At 39.9% G+C, this 21,273-nt stretch overlaps 1 protein-coding gene across 1 annotated transcript; it reads right to left on the reverse strand.

The window, feature by feature from the left end:
* Positions 1-249: 249 nt before the first annotated feature.
* On the reverse strand, positions 250-20,812 carry LOC130214157 (neuronal acetylcholine receptor subunit alpha-10). The gene is made up of 5 exons (XM_056445702.1): positions 20,692-20,812; positions 15,331-15,476; positions 9,256-9,410; positions 6,872-7,404; positions 250-1,813 (listed from the first exon to the last, which is right to left on the reverse strand). Exons 1-5 carry the CDS (start codon positions 20,810-20,812, stop codon positions 1,146-1,148), a joined length of 1,623 nt encoding a protein of 540 aa, XP_056301677.1. The 3' UTR covers positions 250-1,145.
* Positions 20,813-21,273: the final 461 nt, after the last annotated feature.

A 21,273-nucleotide genomic window follows, 5' to 3' on the forward strand; every position in this document is an offset into this window, starting at 1 on the left:
AGTGCTAAAAACTGAGGTTCTGCCTAGCCAAAGACAAGAAAGAAGACGGAGCTAAGCTATACAAGGCCTGGGTAATCATCAACAAGCAAAACAATTGCATTCTGACAGCGAACGGTACCTGTACAGCAGGGTATATGAACTTACATTTTACATTTCACTCTAAGCATTCAGTGTCTGCAGTTTAATTAACCATATTTAACTGTTTTTGCTGAAATCATTGCTGCTATCAAAAATAAGTAATGTGTCTGAGTCAGCATAGTGTTAACTTACCTGATATATAATGAGAACTGCAGAGTTGAGCATTTTTAATTAGGTCCTCACTTAATTCAGCTCCTCTGATGGCTGTTAGCCAAAGAAATCTGCGGTTGGCATTAAAAGCAATGTGGTTTACGGTAAAATTTGAATTTGGCATCCTACCGCACAACATGACATGTTTGCTATTGCAACCTTTTTTTGCAACCAGTATGCGCGGTTGAACCCATGTGACGTCATGTGTGACATAGGTATGTAATTCCCCTATTGGTCTGTATGCAGTTATGCAATTGGTGAGTGTGTTCTGAAATTCCACCTTCTTTGACGTGAGATTGCTCATTCCCCGGTGGTCAGACAGGAGAACAACATCCAAAACAGGACTAGCCACAGGAACACACTGGAGAGTTGAGTAGCAGATGTAACTGCACCCGTATGATCGCTTGCAGCGAAATTTTAAAGGGGGTCCCGAGATGGACAAGAAGCTCACCTCATTGCACCATGTCTTTTCTATCAATTTGTGTATACAAGGCAGCACCATTCGGTATGACGTGTTGCAGTGGCTATTCTCGTGGAGAAGGTCATTTGCCAGATGTTTATGAAATTATTCTTCTCTCATGTGCTATGGTTGGGTTTAGGGGTACACGCCAACAGCATGGCACATTTACTACCCTACCTACTGAAGATCGAGTGTGTTGGACTGTCAAAAAACTGGATACCGTCACTCAACTTCTTTTTACTCTTAAACAAAGAATTTAGTTGGAAGTATACTGGAGCCTTTACAGTCCATGACATTTTATCTCTGTTTATTTCCATTTTAATCCTCACAAACTTATTAGTAGGCGAACTGCAGATGTTTATGCACAATGCCCCCGGTTGTCTTTCATATCAAACATTCAGACAGCTTTCCCTATAATAAGCAAACTCATGAGGAAGACCATGATGAAGAATATCCACATAAAGAAGCGATCCATGACTTTAGCGACCTTCCGCCACTCAGCGTTTCTTCTCTGTGTGGCCTTTTGCTCTTGGTAAAAGTTGGCAATGTACTCAACATTCCTCAGAAGGGTTTGCTGATGGCACAAACACTGACTTTCAACAAGTATCTCCCTCTTTTTCACTGATTCTTTTCGCGGTGTTCCTGTCTCTCCTGAAGCTCCTGCAGACTCTCCATGCTCAATTTCCAAAAAGGTACCAATTCTCCAGCCAGACTGGTGCTCTTTTCTTTGTTGTGGAGATAATGTTGGACTGACATCATCATTAAATTGATCCTTCACCTTTTGTGAACACCCTTCATGTAGCTTCAAAGCAAAGTCCTCACCTCTAGCTTGGCCATTTGCGGTGCAGTTGTTTCCCTTCTTCGCAGGTTGATCTGTGTGTACGGACGCACAGCTCTGTCCCATATCGTAGACGAAGCAAAACCGAGACAGGTAGTTCAAGATAAATTTGCGTGCCCATGGGGGAACTGGTTGGGCTTCTGGTCCGCAGTGGTGGATGTTCATAATGAAGATGGTCAGGGCTGTAGAGGCTGTAATCATGGTCATTGTGGCGATGTAATATTTCCCTGTGGAAACATTGGCATTGATGAACACATCCAGCAGAATTCATTACACATCTATCACCAATGAATATGAATTTAAAGTAAGCTTGAAATAAAAGTTGTAATATTCTCGACTTCACTATTCTATTAAGTGTCTTCATAAACAAGGGCAGAACTTGATTTTGGTTATTAGGGATTGGCTGCATTGTTGGGGGTTGCTATTTTCGAATGATGAATAAACACAAATTTATTCATTCTCAGATACTACTGTCCATGCAGTGGAACGTAAACTCATAGCCAAAACTGCTTTAAACTGCTTCAAAAATAGATCTATATGAATTAAGCTCTTAATGCAAATCTTCCGAAGGTTGCTTTATAAGACAACCATATTTTTATTCATATTTAAAAATTAGGTAACACTTTAGGTTTCAATTTACGATATTAACAAACCTAGCACTACTTGCTTAATAAACGACTAATTAGCTGTTTATTAATAGTTAGTAAGGTTGTAGTTGGGTTTAGGTATTGGCTAGGATTTGAGATGCAGAATAAGATCATACTTTATTAATACTAATAACTACTAATATCTAAATAATAGGCAGGTAATAAACAGGTAACACTTTATAATAACTAAACACTATGAATCATTTATTAAGCATTAGCAAAAAGTGAATTTATTATTTGTTAAGCATTTACTTTACATTAATATATATACTAGTATGCAGTTTATAACTGCAGCTACAAATGCTGTATTCTTGATTTATAAGCACATGTGTAATGTGCTTAATACTTGTACTTTTATACTTTGTAAATGATTCATTTTTCATTACTTAATGAAGTATTGCATCATTTACAAACCAGTTATTTAAGCATAGTTGGTGTTTTCTAAGATCATTCAGAATGAGTTAGTATTCAAATCACATTATAATTCTTATTATTCAGGCATATACTAATAGTTAATTTGTACGTTAATAAATGCTTTATTAACTTAACTTCATCCAGTTTTGTGACCTAATCTAAAGTGAGGACTATTTAGCTTTAATTGTCATTTATAAGGGATTTACAAAGCATAAATAGTCCTCACTTATTAAGTTGTGTTAATAAAGTACATAGTACCCATTACTATATGCCTGAATAATAAGATATATAAATGTTGATTTGAATAGTTTATTAATCAGCTTAATCAAAATTAAACAGCTAACAGTGTTCACATCATTCAGAATTGGCCACCGAAGCTCAAGCAGGGTTGTTTGATGCACATGAACCACTGAGCTTCGTTCTTGCTTCAGGTAGCATGTTTGAAATTCGACATAAACCAGAATTGATCTTTTTTTAAGTGTCAAACAGGTATAGTCAAGCTTCCATTTATGTTTATCACTAGGTGTTTATAGAGTGGAGCTCAAACAACCTACAATTTCCTAAATTTAGAAGCCTTTACTTACTCCCATTTGAAGTTATCCTAAAGCCCGGCTCACACAGTGTGATTTTAATAATCCTTCACCTTTGTATCTTGACAAACAGTATGTATGAGCATAATCCCGAAGTCACGCTATAAGAACTCAGATTGAACAGTCAAGACATGTCAAACACACACACGTAAGACTCATCTGGAAACTGACATCAAACCATGACATGTTAAATAACTTGCGTTCTGAACTGATATCCCAAAGCAAAGGTAAACAACTTAATTTAGATAACCTCAATACTTTCAATAAATAACTTTCAATACCTGACTGCTGATAACAGTTCATCTAGCACTGAGGCAATGCCAAAACTAAAGAAAAGCTGATTTGAGACCACCCTGTCTAAAAATTTTTTTATTCCATATCAGTGTTTTTTAATTTTATAATTTTTATAAACATTTTTAATACATGTTCCCTGCACTTTAGGCATTTTGCACACTCCTTAACCTCGTTGCTTGATTCTGCCTTTTTTTGGTCTGTGAGAGACTAGTGATATCTGTGAAAGGCAAGTTATGTCTGTGAGAAACTAGTGATATCTGTGAGAGACTTGTTAATCTGTTCAACATATAAAGTGATCATGTCTCTACTTTTTTTTACAAATGTTTTGAAACGTCGGAAGTGTTGGTGAACATTTCAACGACTTTATAAAAGATTTCATTACAGATGTGTATCATCAAATCTGTATTCTGAAGAGGAATAAAAAGGGTGTTTGAAATATTGTATTATAATTCGTATATTTTTGTAAAAATCCATTAAACTGTCAGTTTAGATTTGATGATAGCTTTAAAGCTTTGTGTGACTTGAGAATCATTGATTAACTGACCTCAAGCGGAAAGACTCTGTGAATAATTCCAGTGTTAAACACTGATTAGGCTACAGCTCCAATACTAAGTTAGCTATAAAAAGGCACAGTTGCAGATTCATTAGGAAGGCTCATTAAAATTATTGACCCATGGCGCATTGGTTATTGCTCTAGCAGCTTATTTGCATCTGATAACTCTTTTAGACCTTGTGGGTGGAGATGTTTTCTCTTTGGTGAATCTCCTAAATGCACACCAAGGACACCCAAGGAAATGATGCTAAATAAAGAAGATTAAACATTCATACAGCATGTGCCCACTTTAATGGGTAGAAAATAAAAAAACAGAACTGATTAACTGAACCGAAGGTGCTCTGGCACTCCAAGTGGAAAATTATAGTTGTAATTATAGATTAATTTAATGTTAAATGAGATGAAATTGGCTTCATTTCATGTTCCTGCAACACAGTAGTTAAAGCATGGGTACAGCTAAAGTGCACAACGTCTCATCATTTACTCACCCTTATGTTGTTCCAATCTGTATGACTGACTTTGATTTAAGGAGAATAGAATATATTTTAAAAGAGGTTTCAGTTGGTTTTATCAATACACTAAAAGTCCATTTTAGAACCCCTGAGCCTCCATGTATTTTGTTGATTTCTCCATCATTTAGCTGAATTAAATCAAAATGTATATACGAGTGTATACTATTTTTATATGTATAGATTAGTGCTTGAAATAAACAATGTATCTGTGTAAAAATCAATTTGCTCTCAGAACCTTTAATCAATTATAAACTTCTCTCCCTCGTAGAAATGACTGTTCTATACTTCTGGTCACATAGAATGCCTTTAGGGTGGGGCTATCAGAGCGTGTCTTGAACTGCCTTTATCCATTCGCCGGACTTTCTTTCTTTTTGTTAGCAACACCCATCTTTCAGCAATCCAATTGGTTCCCAAAGGATGAAATAATTCACTGCCCTACATTTTTCCTTATTTCATGACCATATTATGTAACGATAGAGGACAAAAGACAATTGTAACTTAGGTTCATGCTGACTTTAAATCATGGCCATGTTCAGTATATATACGTACGTGTGCTTTGAATTGTCCTTTTTTTGTTCGGTGTGTGACATAATTTCAAATGAAGTACATAAAGTAGTTCCTCTACTTTTTATGTTTTTATCACAGCTCTGCTAGTGAGAGGAGCTGAGCTCAAGCACATCAAATGAAAGGCAAATTAGACATGCCAGACATTAGAGAGCATTTGATTGATCAGAAAATTTTATGAGAAACTGAAGTATGAGGTGAAGATGTTGATCCATTTAGGCGGAAGTGGCAAACTGCAAGCTTTGAATCTTTAAAATGCAATTTTTTGGCACTGTTTTGAAGCACACTATCTTATAGAAATTCTTAAGACTAAAATACTAATACCAACACCTAAAAAACTTTTTTATGGGAATTTTAGGGAACTTTGGAATAACGTGTTACCATGTTTACTCAATCTGCAACATGTTGAGTAAGAAAACTATAATTAATGAGGTACAATCACTAACCTTACGGCTGCAAAATAAGAGACAGGAAAATGACAAAAGCATAATAAGATTCAGAATTTCCGCCAATGTTTTCAGTCATTTGTAGTGTTTTAAATTCAAAATGTTTTATTGTTTAGATTTATTTAGCTCAGAAAAATATATATTACCTATATATTTGTCACAATCACCAGCGATCTAAACACTATACATTGCTGGAAAACATTCACACTCATACAAACTACAAATATGCCGGTTCATGGACTACAGATACCTGTTTGTTTCCTGTTGTATTACGCTGTCTGCTGCTTGCCTTCTGACCACTCGCTTGTTACTTTGACTACGATTCTGGATTGCCTGTGTACATCTGTTTGCTCGTGTGTTGACTGTTGCTTGCCTGACCATTCCATTTTATAAACCCTGCATTTGGATCCACCCTCCCTATTGTCAGTGTAAATCCCCTTTATTTTAGTATGATCATTACATAAATAAAACAATAATTGCTTTTTGTAAATGTGTGTGAATTTATATTTATTCTGTTTTTTAATTAATTTCAATGATAATATTGACCAATATGAAAATGCTTGTATGATTTATTTTGTAAAGTAGTGTTTTGTGTATATTTTTGTATTGTGTATTGTGTATATTTTCTGTAGACATATTATATGAGAGATTTGCTCCACAAATAAGTGGATCTAATTGGATTTGCATTGTAAACATTAAATTAAATTTAAAAACGTAATCTTTTTTTAATTTCATATGTTAAGTCTTTAGTTTTACTTATGATATCCCAAAATCATTTCGCATAAATCCACAGATTTGAGTTACAAAATTCTGCGCAGAAAAAGCAAAAATGTCGGCAGATTCTGTCTGGCCCTGGTAATTATGCAAGTCATTGTATAACAACAGTTTGTTCTGTAGACAATTGAAATAAAATATTCCTTAAGCAACCTAATAATATTGACTTTAAAGTGTTTTATTCTAGCCAAAATAAAGTAAATAAGATTTTCCCCAGAAGAAAAAACATTATAGGAAATACTGTGGAAAAAAATTCCTTGCTCTGTTAAACATAATTTGGGAAAAATTCGAAAAATAAAAAGAAATACACAGGAGGGCTGATCATTTTGCCCTCAACTATATATCACTGTTGCAACACATAACAGCATTGCATATTTTCCCAGTAACATACAGTTCTAACTAAAATATAAAATTGCTTTGTATTTTAGAAAATTAATTAATAACTAGTATATTATAGTATAATTAGTATAATATAAGTCAAAGTGACTGACCTATAAGCGGCACATTCTCTGAAGGAGGCATGCTCTCTGCAACCAGAAGCTGGAAGACTGTAAGGGCCAGTAGCACTGTGACCCCTAAAGAAACCTTCTCTCCAGAGTCTGCCGGCAGGTAGAAGCCCAACGGAGCCAAGAAAGAGATCATCATGCAGGGAATGAGCAGATTGAAGATGTAGAAGGAAGCTCTTCTCTTCAGGTGAAGTGTGTAGGTGATGTCTGGATAGGGGTCCGAGCAGCAGCCATAGAGAATCACGTTCTTCTTAGCAGGCATTCCCTGAACCTCCCACTCTACATTCTCCACAAAATCAGCCAGGTCTGCACTGTCCAGGGCATTATGAAGGTCCATCTGGTTTCCATTGTGAGTCCAAGAGCCGAAGGTGAGGCGGCACTGCTGGACATCAAATGGGAAAAACGATACGTCCACTTTGCAGGAGCTCTTGGTTATTGCTGGCTGGTCCCACATAATCTGGCCATCATGGCGGATCACAACATTAGTCTCCATAGAGCTGGAGAACTGGTCATCTGCACTGAAGGTGGAAATCAGTCAAATGTTTGTCATAGTCACAACTTTTCAGTAGCACTTCACAATTTATGTTTGAAATACATGAATTAATAATAAATAATGTTTCCAAAGAATTTATAAATCTTTATAAAAGGGATGGTTCACTTAAATATCAAAATCAGAACTATAAATTAATTAATAGTCCTGGCATGTTTTATTATGCTTTTCAGACAGGAAGGGCCCTATCATATACCCGGCTCAATGAAGCGCAAGTCATGTTTGGCGTGATTTGTTGCTATTTTCAGACCAGCGCAACCCTAACTTTTTATGTTTTGCCTCATGTTGTTTAAATAGCAAATCCATCTGTGCCTTTTTGTGGACCCATGGGAGTGCCGGTCTGGAAAGGAAGTGTGTTAAGGCGCATTGTTGGTGCGTTGCTATTTTGAAGAACTGAAATGGACCACACCACTGACCAACTGAAAGCTGGTCTAAAGTCCAGCGCAGAGCGCAATAGTTATGTGCCCATGTGGGTTCAAACGCTTAAACATATGAATACACATAGGATGTACAGCAACACACAAATATCTTTACATATGAAAAAATTAAAGGATTAAAATGTTACAAAAATTATTATTTTCTACATTAATATAAAAACCACTGTCTCCATGTTTTCTTCATGTCGAGGAGCTTTTTTCTATTTTTTTTTATTGTATGATAATATTATTATTAGTAATATTATTTATTATATGATTATTTATATTTGACTTAATAAAAACAAGTTTAGATTTGTCCACCTGTCAGGTTTTGGAGACGTCTACATCACCATATGGGGCACAGGAATAGGACGTGTGTTTGCATATAATTATTGTTCAATTATTCATTCGCTGGAAATTAGAACTGAATTAAGAAATAGTTTTGAAACAAATCTTTACACTTAACAAACTAAATTAAATATGTAGGCTAATGGATGTCTTTAGTGGAGTGCGTACAACACCGTTTCCTTATCCATGAAAGTAAAGGAATAAAGTAAAGAGTAAAAGTAAAATAAAGAGAAAGTAAAGAGGCTGAATGGAGGAGGCTCTTCTTTATCACGCTGCAGATGGTCAGTTAAACAGTTTTTTTTCGCTAGTGATGCGTTCAGTTTTTACCTTTACAAAGTCTGCCATGTAAATAGCAAATCCACCATGGTGCGATTCAAATGACTCTTAAAGGGAATGGAAGATAAGACTCTGATTGGTTTAATGCACGTTATGTTTAAAAAACATCCATAATTCATTAAGAGAGTGAGTACAACCCTGTTAGACCATGCACCAGGACGCAAAGTGTATTTTTCCATCCGTAAAATAGCAAAAGTGGATTCGGACACCCCATAATGCTTTTACGCCATGCGCTTTAGACTTTGCACCTAGATCGTTAAAATAGAGCCTGAAATATAATTAGTGTGGAATTTCATCCATCTGTCATGCATTAGATTATTAAATTCTTTGGAAACAGCTTTTAAGACATCAAGTTTGACAAAGCTGCAATGTTATGATTTAATATGGTTCAGAAATATAGAAATAAAACATAAGTAAAACATATTAAAGGTTTAGTTTACTCAAAAAATGTTTTTGGTTTTGAAGATGAATGAAAGTCTCAGGCAACTGGAACAACGCAATGGTGAATAATTAATAACAGAATATTCGTTTTTGAGGGAACTAACCCTTTTATAAGGAATATTTAAATGTTAAGACTTGTGATTAAATAATTAATGATATAGTCAGGATTATTTGTTAACAACTGGCCTGTGTTCTTTGCAACAATAAAGTGATGACCTGACATAACAATCAGTCTGTGGTTCAATCAACTGATGAAACCTAATACCAATCCAACCTACTTGTTATATAGGACAACATCGGGTCTCCATACATAACTACTAGGTATGCGGATGGTATCAAGCCCATCGTAGTCTGTCGTATTCCAGGTGAGGTAGGCATCAAACCACACCTGGCGAATCCACAGGTATGTTGTGAGGATCTGGTTTCGTTCATCCTAGGAAGCAAAAAAGAATTTTACAGCACTTTTTAATCAATAAATGGCTCTAAGGGACATATAAACACCAAAATCACAAATCAATTTAAGAAAATAGCATTAAACAATAATAAAAATCATATGCAGACATGAATCAATGTTAATCAAATTGAATCAAATGTTAATTCAAGTTTACCATATGACTAATAGCATGTTTACTGTCACGGTTCGTAGAGGGGAAAAAGGGGCGAGGACTCAAATGCAGAAATAATATGGGTTTTATTATTAATAAATTAAAATAAAAGGCAAAAACAAACTACCCCGAGGGGGAAAACATTAACGAAACAGACAAACTAGACTGGGCAGGCTGGCAGGGATCAAGACTGGAACACACAGGACTGGAAAATATCGACGACGAACTGGCACAGAACAGCAGACATCAGGAGAATATAAGCAGGAGAAATTAATACAAACAGATGAACATAATTAACTAATAATGGGTTAACAAGGAGGGTGGGACTAGACAATAGACGGGAGAGCACCTGACACAAGGAGACAACACAAGCCAGGTGCTCACATTAAACAAGACTAGAACACGCAGCCAATGAGAGAACTCATTAACCGCGTGTTCGTATGACAAGACACAAAGCACACAACAAAAGCACGCGACCAATGTAAACACAGAGCCACGTGCTTTGACAACAGACGCAAGACACGAGCACACGATAAGTGAACACCTTACCGTGCGCTCACATAAATGCAACGCGCATGTTTCATCTCAGCGCCAACCAAAACCGAAACCAACAAGACGGAGACGCTGAGAATGAAACAGCGCGATGCTGACGAAACAAAACACAAACACGAGTACAAGAGCGCGCGTCCCAAGGACGCGCAGACCCCGCGCGCCCGCATCAAGCGGGAGCGCGCACGGTCCGCGCGCACCTTTGATGACGCGCACCCAGACAATGACAAAACAAGTGCTCGACCCAAGAAAACTCGAGCCGAGCACTACAGGACAAGACAAAACAGAGCTAGTGTCCGGACTCTGCCACCAAAACAAGAATTTACAAGACCAGAGTGGCAGAACCCTGACACTAGCCCCCCCCAAAAGGGACGCCACCTGGCGTCCCTAAAGGGAACATCCAACAAGGTACAAGACAAGAAACACCACAAGACAACAAAACAGGCAACATCAACAAACACAAGACAGGGAAGTGAACAGGCAAGACAACATAAAGGGGGGGAGGGAGGGGAGCCAAGCCAGACCCAACAAAACGAACAAGGGAGGGATTGGAGGGCAAGACCAGGGAGGGACAGGAGGTACAGTCCAGGGCGGGACCAGAGAGACAGTCCAGGGCGGGTTCAATGGGTCAATAGCCCCGGCAGGAAACCAGGGCTGAGCCGGAGGGTCCGTCCAGGGTGGTAGAGGGGCACACCAGGGAGGAGCAGGAGGGACGACCCAGGGACAGTCTGTCAGGGGAGACGAGGCAGGCTGCCTGATGGGAGCAGGCAGGGCTGGAGGCCTGTGGGGAGCCGGCAGGGCTGGAGGCGGCTTGACTGAAGGCCTGAAGGTCACCGACTGGACAGGAGGCCTGTGGGGAGCCGGCTTGACTGAAGGCCTGCAGGACGCCGGCTGGACAGGAGGCCTGAGGGGAGCCACCAAAGCTGGAGGCGGCTTGACTGAAGGCCTGAGGGGAGCCGGCAGGGCTGGAGCCGGCTGGACAGGAGGCCTGTGGGGAGCCGGCTGGGATGAAGGCCTGCGGGGAGCCGGCAGGGCTGGAGCCGGCTGGACAGGAGGCCCGTGGGGAGCCGGCTGGGTTGGAGGCCCGTGGGGAGCCGGCTGGGCAAGGAGCCGGGCTGGGGCCGGCAGGGCAAGACGTCTGGGTGGTGCCGGCAGGGCTAGACGTCTGGGTGGTGCCGGCAGGGCTAGACGTCTGGGTGGTGCCGGCAGGGCTAGACGTCTGGGTGGTGCCGGCAGGGCTAGACGTCTGGGTGGTGCCGGCAGGGCTAGACGTCTGGGTGGTGCCGGCAGGGCTAGACGTCTGGGTGGTGCCGGCAGGGCTAGACGTCTGGGTGGTGCCGGCAGGGCAATGAGCCACGCTGGGGCCGGCGGGACAAGACGTCTGGGTGGTGCCGGCAAGGCAATGACCGGGGCTGGGTCCGGCAGGGCAAGACGTCTGGGTGGTGCCGGCAAGGCAATGACCGGGGCTGGGTCCGGCAGGGCAAGACGTCTGGGTGGTGCCGGCAAGGCAATGACCGGGGCTGGAGCCGGCACGGAGCGGCGCTCTGGGGCTGGAGCCGACACTGGCGGGCGCTCTGGGGCTGGAGCCGGCACGGAGCGGCGCTCTGGGGCTGGAGCCGGCACGGAGCGGCGCTCTGGGGCTGGAGCCGACACTGGCGGGCGCTCTGGGGCTGGAGCCGACACTGGCGGGCGCTCTGGGGCTGGAGCCGACACTGGCGGGCGCTCTGGGGCTGGAGCCGACACTGGCGGGCGCTCTGGGGCTGGAGCCGACACGGGCGGGCGCTCTGGGGCTGGAGCCGACACTGGCGGGCGCTCTGGGGCTGGAGCCGACACTGGCGGGCGCTCTGGGGCTGGAGCCGACACTGGCGGGCGCTCTGGGGCTGGAGCCGACACTGGCGGGCGCTCTGGGGCTGGAGCCGACACTGGCGGGCGCTCTGGGGCTGGAGCCGACACTGGCGGGCGCTCTGGGGCCGGAGCCGACACTGGCGGGCGCTCTGGGGCTGGAGCCGACACGGGCGGGCGCTCTGGGGCTGGAGCCGACACTGGCGGGCGCTCTGGGGCTGGAGCCGACACTGGCGGGCGCTCTGGGGCTGGAGCCGACACTGGCGGGCGCTCTGGGGCTGGAGCCGACACTGGCGGGCGCTCTGGGGCTGGAGCCGACACTGGCGGGCGCTCTGGGGCTGGAGCCGACACTGGCGGGCGCTCTGGGGCTGGAGCCGACACTGGCGGGCGCTCTGGGGCTGGAGCCGACACTGGCGGGCGCTCTGGGGCTGGAGCCGACACTGGCGGGCGCTCTGGGGCTGGAGCCGCCCTCGCTGAAGAGGCCTTTCTCTTCAGCCTCCGCTTCTGGGTGCGGGTTAACCCTTGGGGGTTGGTCATGGGCTGGGAGATGGTGCTTGTGGTGGTGGAGAGAGGGGTCCATTCTCCCTGCAGGATTTCCCTCTCCTTCCTGAGGCAGGTGTATTCAACCACCTCCCAATAAGTCCATGCCTTTAAATCACCCAGCTCCTCCCAATCAAGTGGCTCATCTAATCCTGCCAGGAAGAGATGGATAAGGGTTCTCTCGGGGAATCCAAGCCCCAAGACTGCCTCAAGGAGGCCTTGAGCATACACCCCAAATGGACGACTGTTCTGATGGCATTCCAGTAACCTCCTGGCGAGGGGTTGATTGTGGAGATCCTTGTTCTGGGAGAGAGCTGGGCGAAGAAACAAACCCATAGCTGCTGAGTCCTCTAGTGGCCAGTTCGTACTGTCACGGTTCGTAGAGGGGAAAAAGGGGCGAGGACTCAAATGCAGAAATAATATGGGTTTTATTATTAATAAATTAAAATAAAAGGCAAAAACAAACTACCCCGAGGGGGAAAACATTAACGAAACAGACAAACTAGACTGGGCAGGCTGGCAGGGATCAAGACTGGAACACACAGGACTGGAAAATATCGACGACGAACTGGCACAGAACAGCAGACATCAGGAGAATATAAGCAGGAGAAATTAATACACAAACAGATGAACATAATTAACTAATAATGGGTTAACAAGGAGGGTGGGACTAGACAATAGACGGGAGAGCACCTGACACAAGGAGACAACACAAGCCAGGTGCTCACATTAAACAAGACTAGAACACGCAGCCAATGAGAGAACTCATTAACCGCGTGTTCGTATGACAAGACACAAAGCACACAACAAAAGCACGCGACCAATGTAAACACAGAGCCACGTGCTTTGACAACAGACGCAAGACACGAGCACACGATAAGTGAACACCTTACCGTGCGCTCACATAAATGCAACGCGCATGTTTCATCTCAGCGCCAACCAAAACCGAAACCAACAAGACGGAGACGCTGAGAATGAAACAGCGCGATGCTGACGAAACAAAACACAAACACGAGTACAAGAGCGCGCGTCCCAAGGACGCGCAGACCCCGCGCGCCCGCATCAAGCGGGAGCGCGCACGGTCCGCGCGCACCTTTGATGACGCGCACCCAGACAATGACAAAACAAGTGCTCGACCCAAGAAAACTCGAGCCGAGCACTACAGGACAAGACAAAACAGAGCTAGTGTCCGGACTCTGCCACCAAAACAAGAATTTACAAGACCAGAGTGGCAGAACCCTGACAGTTTACATGATAATAATTTAGCCAAAACAGAAGTTTTTCAAGGATGACATTTGCAAGGAATTGCTCATACAGTATATATTTTTAAAGCATTTTCCCAAAATATGTTTCCCAAATTAAGATTTCTCACCAAAACAATTTAACCCCTCATAAAAGTTCAAAAGTCATCTAATAACCAATAGTAACACTCCAGGAGTATATTTAATGCCTTATAAAGGGTTAAATCTCTACTTGTCAACTCATATCTTCATTTCAGTAGCACTTGCAAATGCCAAACCTGATGATTTTATTCAAATATTCTGATTGTTATTATTAGTACTGTCCTGACTTGTCCTGTTATCCCCTCATTTTCATTATTACAAGTATTTCTACCATTGTCATTATTCAAGTTGCTGTAGTTGTAGTAGTAGTCATAGTAGTAGTAGTAGTAGTAGTAGTAGTAGTAGTGGTTGAAGTTGTAGTTTGGGTTTTTGAAGTAGTAGTTGAAGTAGTAGATGTCGTTGGTATAGTGGTATCAGAAGTAGTGAATGTGTAGTAGTAGTAGTAGTAGTAGTAGTAGTAGTCGTTGTCGTTGTCTGTGTAGTAGAATCAGAAGCAGTAGACGTTGTTGATGTAGATGTTGTAGTAGCAGTCATTCCTGTAGTAGTATCAGTAGTAGATGTAGTAGTAGTATCAGTGGTAGTAGTCGTTGTAATAGGTTCAGTAGTAGTACACATTGTAGGAGTAGTAGTGGTTGTGGATGTAGTAGCAGTAGTTATAGTTGTAGCATTAGAAACTCTCTGTAGTAGTACTTGGTGTAGTATTTGGGATTTATTTTTATTATTATTATTTTTATTATTGTAGTGGTTGTTGTTAATGATTATTACTGTTGTCCTTTCTTGCTTGTTTACTGTCATTATTACTATCATTATATCACTAGCATTGTTGTCACTCCTTATATAAGTTACTTGCCTCATTTAGTGACTGTTATTGTTCCTTTTGTATGTACTCCTGTTTACCATGTTACCTTTACATGCACACACGCACACACACACACACACACACACACAAACAAACACACGCACCTGCCGGTACTTGATTGTATTGTTGTTGTTGTTTTTTTGTATTTTTGTTATTGTTTCATTTTCTTCTCAAATTGTGTACCTTTTGTATATTCTAATCACAAAAAAATTATATATATATATATATATATATATATATATATATATATATATATATATATATATTCTGATTGTAACAACAGTGTTTGTTTCAATTCATCCACAAACACACTTGATTCTTTCAGATATATAAAAGGATGTACTTTTACATTTATAAAGTGACATAAAGGGATCTCCCAAACTTCTTTTGTACAAAAAACTTACATTCTAATACACATAAAATCCCTGATTTGTATAAATAAACACATTTGTTTAAAAAATCCCCACATTTACTAGTAGTGTCTTGACTTGCAAAAAAAAAGCTGCATGCTCACACAGCACATTTTAAGAGCTTGGCCAAAACTACGCCAAGAAACTATCAAAGAAAGAGAATGATAAAGTGACAAAGGTAGTGCGATTGACCATGAGTTATTACCATATCAATGATCTGGGAGAGGGTGATCTGCAGGGTGACGTTAATGATGTTGTTCGTGTCCTCCACAGGCCTCAGTGCACTGGTGTAGTTCACAAATAAATCCTTAAGCAGCTTGAATGCATATCTGCCCTGGGCACACAAACACACTGGCGAACAGGAAGAGGAAAGTGAGAGAGCCAGTTTGTTTTATTTAGATTGATTAATCAATTAAGGGGCACAGTTGGGTAGAGGTTACTTGAGTAAAATGAATATCCTTGTAGCCTTATTAAGCTTGTTTAGAAGCCAGAGCTAATAAAGAATAATCTGAACACTCAAGGCATCAGTGCTTTATTTGTTCATTTTTCTTTGGAAATAAAATCATCAGTCATTCAACACAGTAACTTTGGACATACAATAAATCTGGATGATTACTGTTGTAACCCAAACTATTTTACTAGATTAATCTTTGTTTCATGCGAAAAAAATGAAAATATTCCCTGTACTGATTTCCTAAATCATTGAACCTTGGATTTGATGGCAGGGAAAATACAAATAAAGCATAATTCTTTATCATTTCTTTATCATTTTTATAATTCAACGTTAAACCGTAACCGATGTTCATGCAGACTGGCATGAATACTGTGAACAGTGATGGAAAGAGTACTGAAAAATCAGTAAAAGTACCATTACTTGCCTAAAAATGTAGTGCAAGTAGAGTAAAAGTATCTGTTGTAAATATTACTCAAAATATGAGTAAAAAGTAGCCCTTTTAAAAGTACTCAAGAGTAGTGAGTATTATGCTCTAAAAAGCTGATGCATTTACATGTAACTTGTGGATGTGTGTAAACGTAACATTCTGTAGTGCATTTAGTTATTGCCCAGCAGGCACATAACGTCATATGACGTTAATATTAGATTAGATTTAGGTCGTGACATCAAGTGACCAAAATTCAAGTCTAGCCAGCATCTATGGACAACGTTATTTTGATGTCCAATAATAACGTCAAATGACATTGATAATTGGTTGATTTTAGATTATGTTAGAAACTGACCAAAATTCAACGTCGAGCCAAGATCTTAGACCAATATCATATTGACGTCAAACACTGACATTTATTTGTCAGGTATGGCAACCAAAATCCAACGTTTGATAGACCTTATAGTGGTAACGTTCACACAACGTCAAGCTGTGAAATCATTAGATGTTGATATTTGGTTGATTTTAGGTTGGACGTTGGACATTGACGTTGGCCTAATGTTGGGTTCTGACGTCAATGCGAAATTTATTTTCAAACAAAATGCAATGTCCCCACAGCGTTAGGGTACAATGTCAATCTGATGTCCTGTGCCTGCTGGGTGTTTAAGGCCTTTTCTGTCATCATACAGTAAGCATCCGTCATCTCCTCATCAGTGACATGCATTTAACAGTCTCTGGTTCAATGCGTGTAAATTTTTTGGACATCTTCTTGGACACTTTTAATGGTTCCAAACAATAAGCTGTAATTATAAATCGCCCATGTCTTCAGGTAGTTCAGGTAGTAATGATGCAATTTACTTTCTATGTGTGATTTAATTGGACAGAAATCACAGGACTGATTTTTCTAATCCCCATAGACAATAAAAATAAAGTAGTGACTGCAGATTACAGGAAAGTAGTGGAGTAAAAGTACCGATACTGCACTAAAAATGTACTCAAGAGAAAGTAAAAGTACACATTTTTGAAACTACTTAGTAAAGTACAATTCCTGAGAAAAACTACTCAGTTACAGAAATTTGAGTATTTGTAATTTGTTACTTTACATCACTGACTGTGAATCAAAACACTGAAAACACTGTTAGCTGCAAAAGTTACGGCACAAGTTCTCAGCGCTGCACATCAGATTGCATACTCATTCATTCATTCATTCCTTTTCTTTCGCTTGGTCCCTTATTTATCAGATGTCACCACAGCGGAAAGAATCGCCAACTATGTTTTATGCATACAGTCTGGTAGCACTGAGTTTAACTTGGCTGGGCTAGTGACTGACTAAAACTATTTAGCCAGCCAATAAATAAAATTATTCAGCACATAAAAATGTAACGTCCAAATATAAAAATTTCACTCTAACTGATCTTGTCATTTTATCTACAAAAGGCTGTAAAAAGTTCATTGTGCAAAAAAAAGATTTTTTGTAACATTATATAACATAGAAGAGAAAATTACAAAAACACATTATAGCCAGGATTTATTTGAATTTTTTTTGCATAAATTTCAAAGATTTGTAAAATGATTAAAACTAGAGGTAACTCATATGGTTGATAACAAATTGAAAAAAATCTTTATTTAATAAAACTTAAATTAGTTATTATAACTAGTCTTTTATCTTTTCCACAATAACAGTACTTTTTTTTTTTTGCAATATACTAGTTCTCAGCTGCAATTTAAAGGCTTGACTAGGTTACTTAGGTTAAGTAGGCAAGTTGAGATTATTTAGGCAAGTCATTGTACAACAGTGGTTCATTCTGTAGCCAATTTATTAAGTATATTTCTTAAGTGGGCTAATTATTTTGACCTTAAAAATATTTTTTTTAATACTTTTATGTTGCTCTGCACGATGGCGCAGTGGGTAGCATGTTCGCCTCACAGCAAGAAGGTCACTGGTTCGAGCCTCAGCTGGGTCTGTTGATGTTTCTGTGTGGAGTTAGCATGTTCTCCCCATGCTTGCGTGGATTTCCTCTGGGAGCTCTGGTTTCCCCACAAGTCCAAAGACGTGGTATAGGTGAATTGGGAAGGCTAAATTGTCCGTAGTGTATGAGTGTGTATGGATGTTTCCCAGTGATGTGTTGCAGCTGGAAGGGCATCAGCTACGTAAAACATATGCTGTATAAGTTGGCGGTTCATTCTGCTGTGGCGACCCCAGATTAATAAAGGGACTAAGCTGAAAAGAAAATGAATGAATGAAACTTATGTGGGTGCCAATATAGCCTAGTGGTACTGTGCGCCGACATATAGCACTGACGTGCTCACAGCGACTTGAGTTTGATTCTTGGCTCAAGGTCCTTTGCCGATCCTTCCCCTCTCTCTGCTCCCAATGCTTTCCTGTCTGAAATCTCTACTGTCTTATCATAATAAAGGTGAAAAACCTCTAAAAAATAAATAAATAAATACTTTTATTATAGCCAAACTATAAGCAATAAAACATTCTCCAGAAGAACAAATATTATAGAAAATACTTTGTATATTACCTTTCTTTGTTAAACATCACTTTGGAAATAATCATTCATTTTCCTTCGGCTTAGTCCCTTTATTCATAAGGGGTCGCGACAGCGAAATGAACGGCCAACTTATCCAGCATATGTTTTAGACACTGCACGCATCTCCAGTTACAACGCAGTACTGGGAAACACCCATACACACTCATTCACACACATACACAATCGCCAACTTAGCTTATTCAATTCACCTTTAGCGCATGAGTTTGGACTGTGGGGGAAACCGGAGCACCGAGAGGAAACCCACATAAACACGGGGAGAACATGCAAACTCCACACAGAAATGCCAACTGACCCAGCCGGGACTAGAACCAGTGACCTTCTTGCAGTGAGGCGACAGTCCTAACCACTGAGCCACCGTGCCACCGACTTTATAATTTTTGAATAAGAATTCAAATTTCACAGAAATGTAGAGTCTTTGGGTGGGTTGACCTTGCACACTCCATTTATATGGCTGTTTCAGCCCATAATTGAACTTTTGAGGCATAAGATATATAATATATATATATATATATATATATATATATATATATATATATATATATATATATATATATATATATATATATATGTATATATATATTGCGTGTGACATTTGTATTAATCAAAATGTGACAGTACTTAGTTGTTGTTGGTTTTTTTGTTTTTGTTTTTTTGTATATTTATTTGTTGGTTTGCTTTTTAGAAATCAGCTGGGTGTTGAACAGCAGTTCTAACCTATAAACTCTTTATCTTTTAGTCAGACAGCTCAGGATAGCCTCAGTTATGATTTATGAGTGCGCTAAAGGACTTCACCAGAGCCAGAAACAGGAGATCTACAATAACCCTGCTCACTGCACCCCATATATTTGGATGAACTAGTGCCACACCAAGTGCAGGAGTTGAACTAGTGAACAAAGCGTGTTTCCTCAATTACTCTCTCCTGTACCCCTGAGGATGAGTGCGGTCAGCGCTTTCATCCCTGAATCAATTCACTCCAAGTGCCAGACAAAATAGCGCTCTAATGAAAGACTAAAATGGCCGTGGTGTGAAAAGGATGTGTGTGATCCAGCTGGCAGTGCTGCAGTCCTGCACCATCATCTGGGCGAGTGTGCAGAAATCAGATTCTTGTGATCAAAACACTTGTTAAAGATTTAGACAAAATGCAGAAATGCTTTAATGGACTTTTAAAGTACTATTACTGGGAACCTGCCATACATTCAAATATATATATTTGCTAGTCAATTGAATATGTTATTTTCAGATAAGGTAATTAAAAGTTAGCATTTTACGTTTCCTATGATTGGGTTAATTACAAATCCTCCAAAATTTCTATTCATAACATGTAGTAAAGCAGGTGTTTTCCGTCTTCCACGGACCCCAAATATAATTGACTACTTGTGAGGGACCCCATCCTAAAATGTAAATGGCATCTGTACAGTTTCATTTATGAATATCCAATTTATTCTGTATAAAATGCTATTATAAATGGGTCTAAAGGTTATTGGCACAATTATTAGGCTAGATTTTCAAATTGTTCTACTCATACTACTGTATATAATCATTTATTTACACAAACATCTATTTGTTTTGTATTAAATATTAGACATATTGATAAAGATGTTTACTTATAGGTTACTGTTATTTATTTTTAATTGATTGGTATCTTTATTTTTTTCATATTTATTTTGTCCGAACAAAATTACGGATTTATACATAGATTATTATTTTATCATTGTTATTTCACAGAAGTTCCATTGCTGCGCTATTAATATTAATTGAAAAACGCACCTAAATCCAATGGGATTACTGATGGGAATATTTAGAATTCTATATGGCTACACACAAGTTGTGTGAATCTTTTGAAGGGAAAAATGTTGTGGTTTGCTGTAAAAACCATTTTAATTTAGCATATTTTGTTTTTATCATAGTTTATCTGCGTAAGTGGTCATTTAAAAAATCATATTTTATCTTTTAACAACAGCAAATCAAACTCTGGGACAAAATATCGCAAAAAAAGAAAGAAAAAGAAACAGAAACGCATATAGTCTATGAATTTACGAGTAAAATATTGTCTAACTCCTAGTTATGTTGTTTAAATTTGGATAGATGACACACACAAAATAATATTTAAGATGCGCTCGTTCTTACCTGGAAAAAAACCAACGCTGGCAATCAAGTAGAAAGAAGCCAAAATGACACGTGGATTCATTTTGTGGCGCCAATGAGGACTAAAATCTCTTCTATGCTCACTTGAATGCAGATGCAGCATTTCTCAGGTATTCCCATAGTTCAGTGTCGTACTGTTACCGGGCGGTCTAACATCCATGCGTAACTCACGAGGAGAGAGAAGTGTGCTAGTTTACAGTAGTGATGATGACGTAGACGAGTAACTGTAATACAGAGAGAACTGATACTCAAACTACAGCTCATAGCAAAGTCCTGTCCTGTGGTAAACGTAAAGTGGGACCGTAGTGGTATATAATAAGCGTGTAGTAGCCTACTGCAGACAAGAGCGCTGACAGGTCGTAAAATGTGAAAGAATAGAATGGTAAGCCTGAACTTGTGTTAAAAAATGTGTCGAAATACCCAGAAAGATAAACGACATATCTTAATAAGAGCTAGCTTATTTAAAGTAGTACACTCCAAATACTAGAAAATACATAAATGTACACCAACAAATGTCAACTTCATATGGCTATCCACAAATATTAAGAAGCTTTTTTTGTGTGT

The sequence above is a fragment of the Danio aesculapii genome, chromosome 21 (assembly GCF_903798145.1).
Source record: "Danio aesculapii chromosome 21, fDanAes4.1, whole genome shotgun sequence".
Taxonomy (NCBI): Eukaryota; Metazoa; Chordata; class Actinopteri; order Cypriniformes; family Danionidae; genus Danio; species Danio aesculapii.

What these genes read in the sequence shown, in the direction of transcription:
- LOC130214157 (XM_056445702.1), bottom strand. Translation starts at nt 20,812, where the DNA reads ATGCTGCATCTGCATTCAAGTGAGCATAGAAGAGATTTTAGTCCTCAT. An exon ending in CAGCGTTGGTTTTTTTCCAG is followed by an intron (nt 15,477 to 20,691) that starts GTAAGAACGAGC and finishes CCTGTTCGCCAG; the next exon opens with TGTGTTTGTGTGCCCAGGGC. An exon ending in TCTCCCAGATCATTGATATG is followed by an intron (nt 9,411 to 15,330) that starts GTAATAACTCAT and finishes TTTGCTTCCTAG; the next exon opens with GATGAACGAAACCAGATCCT.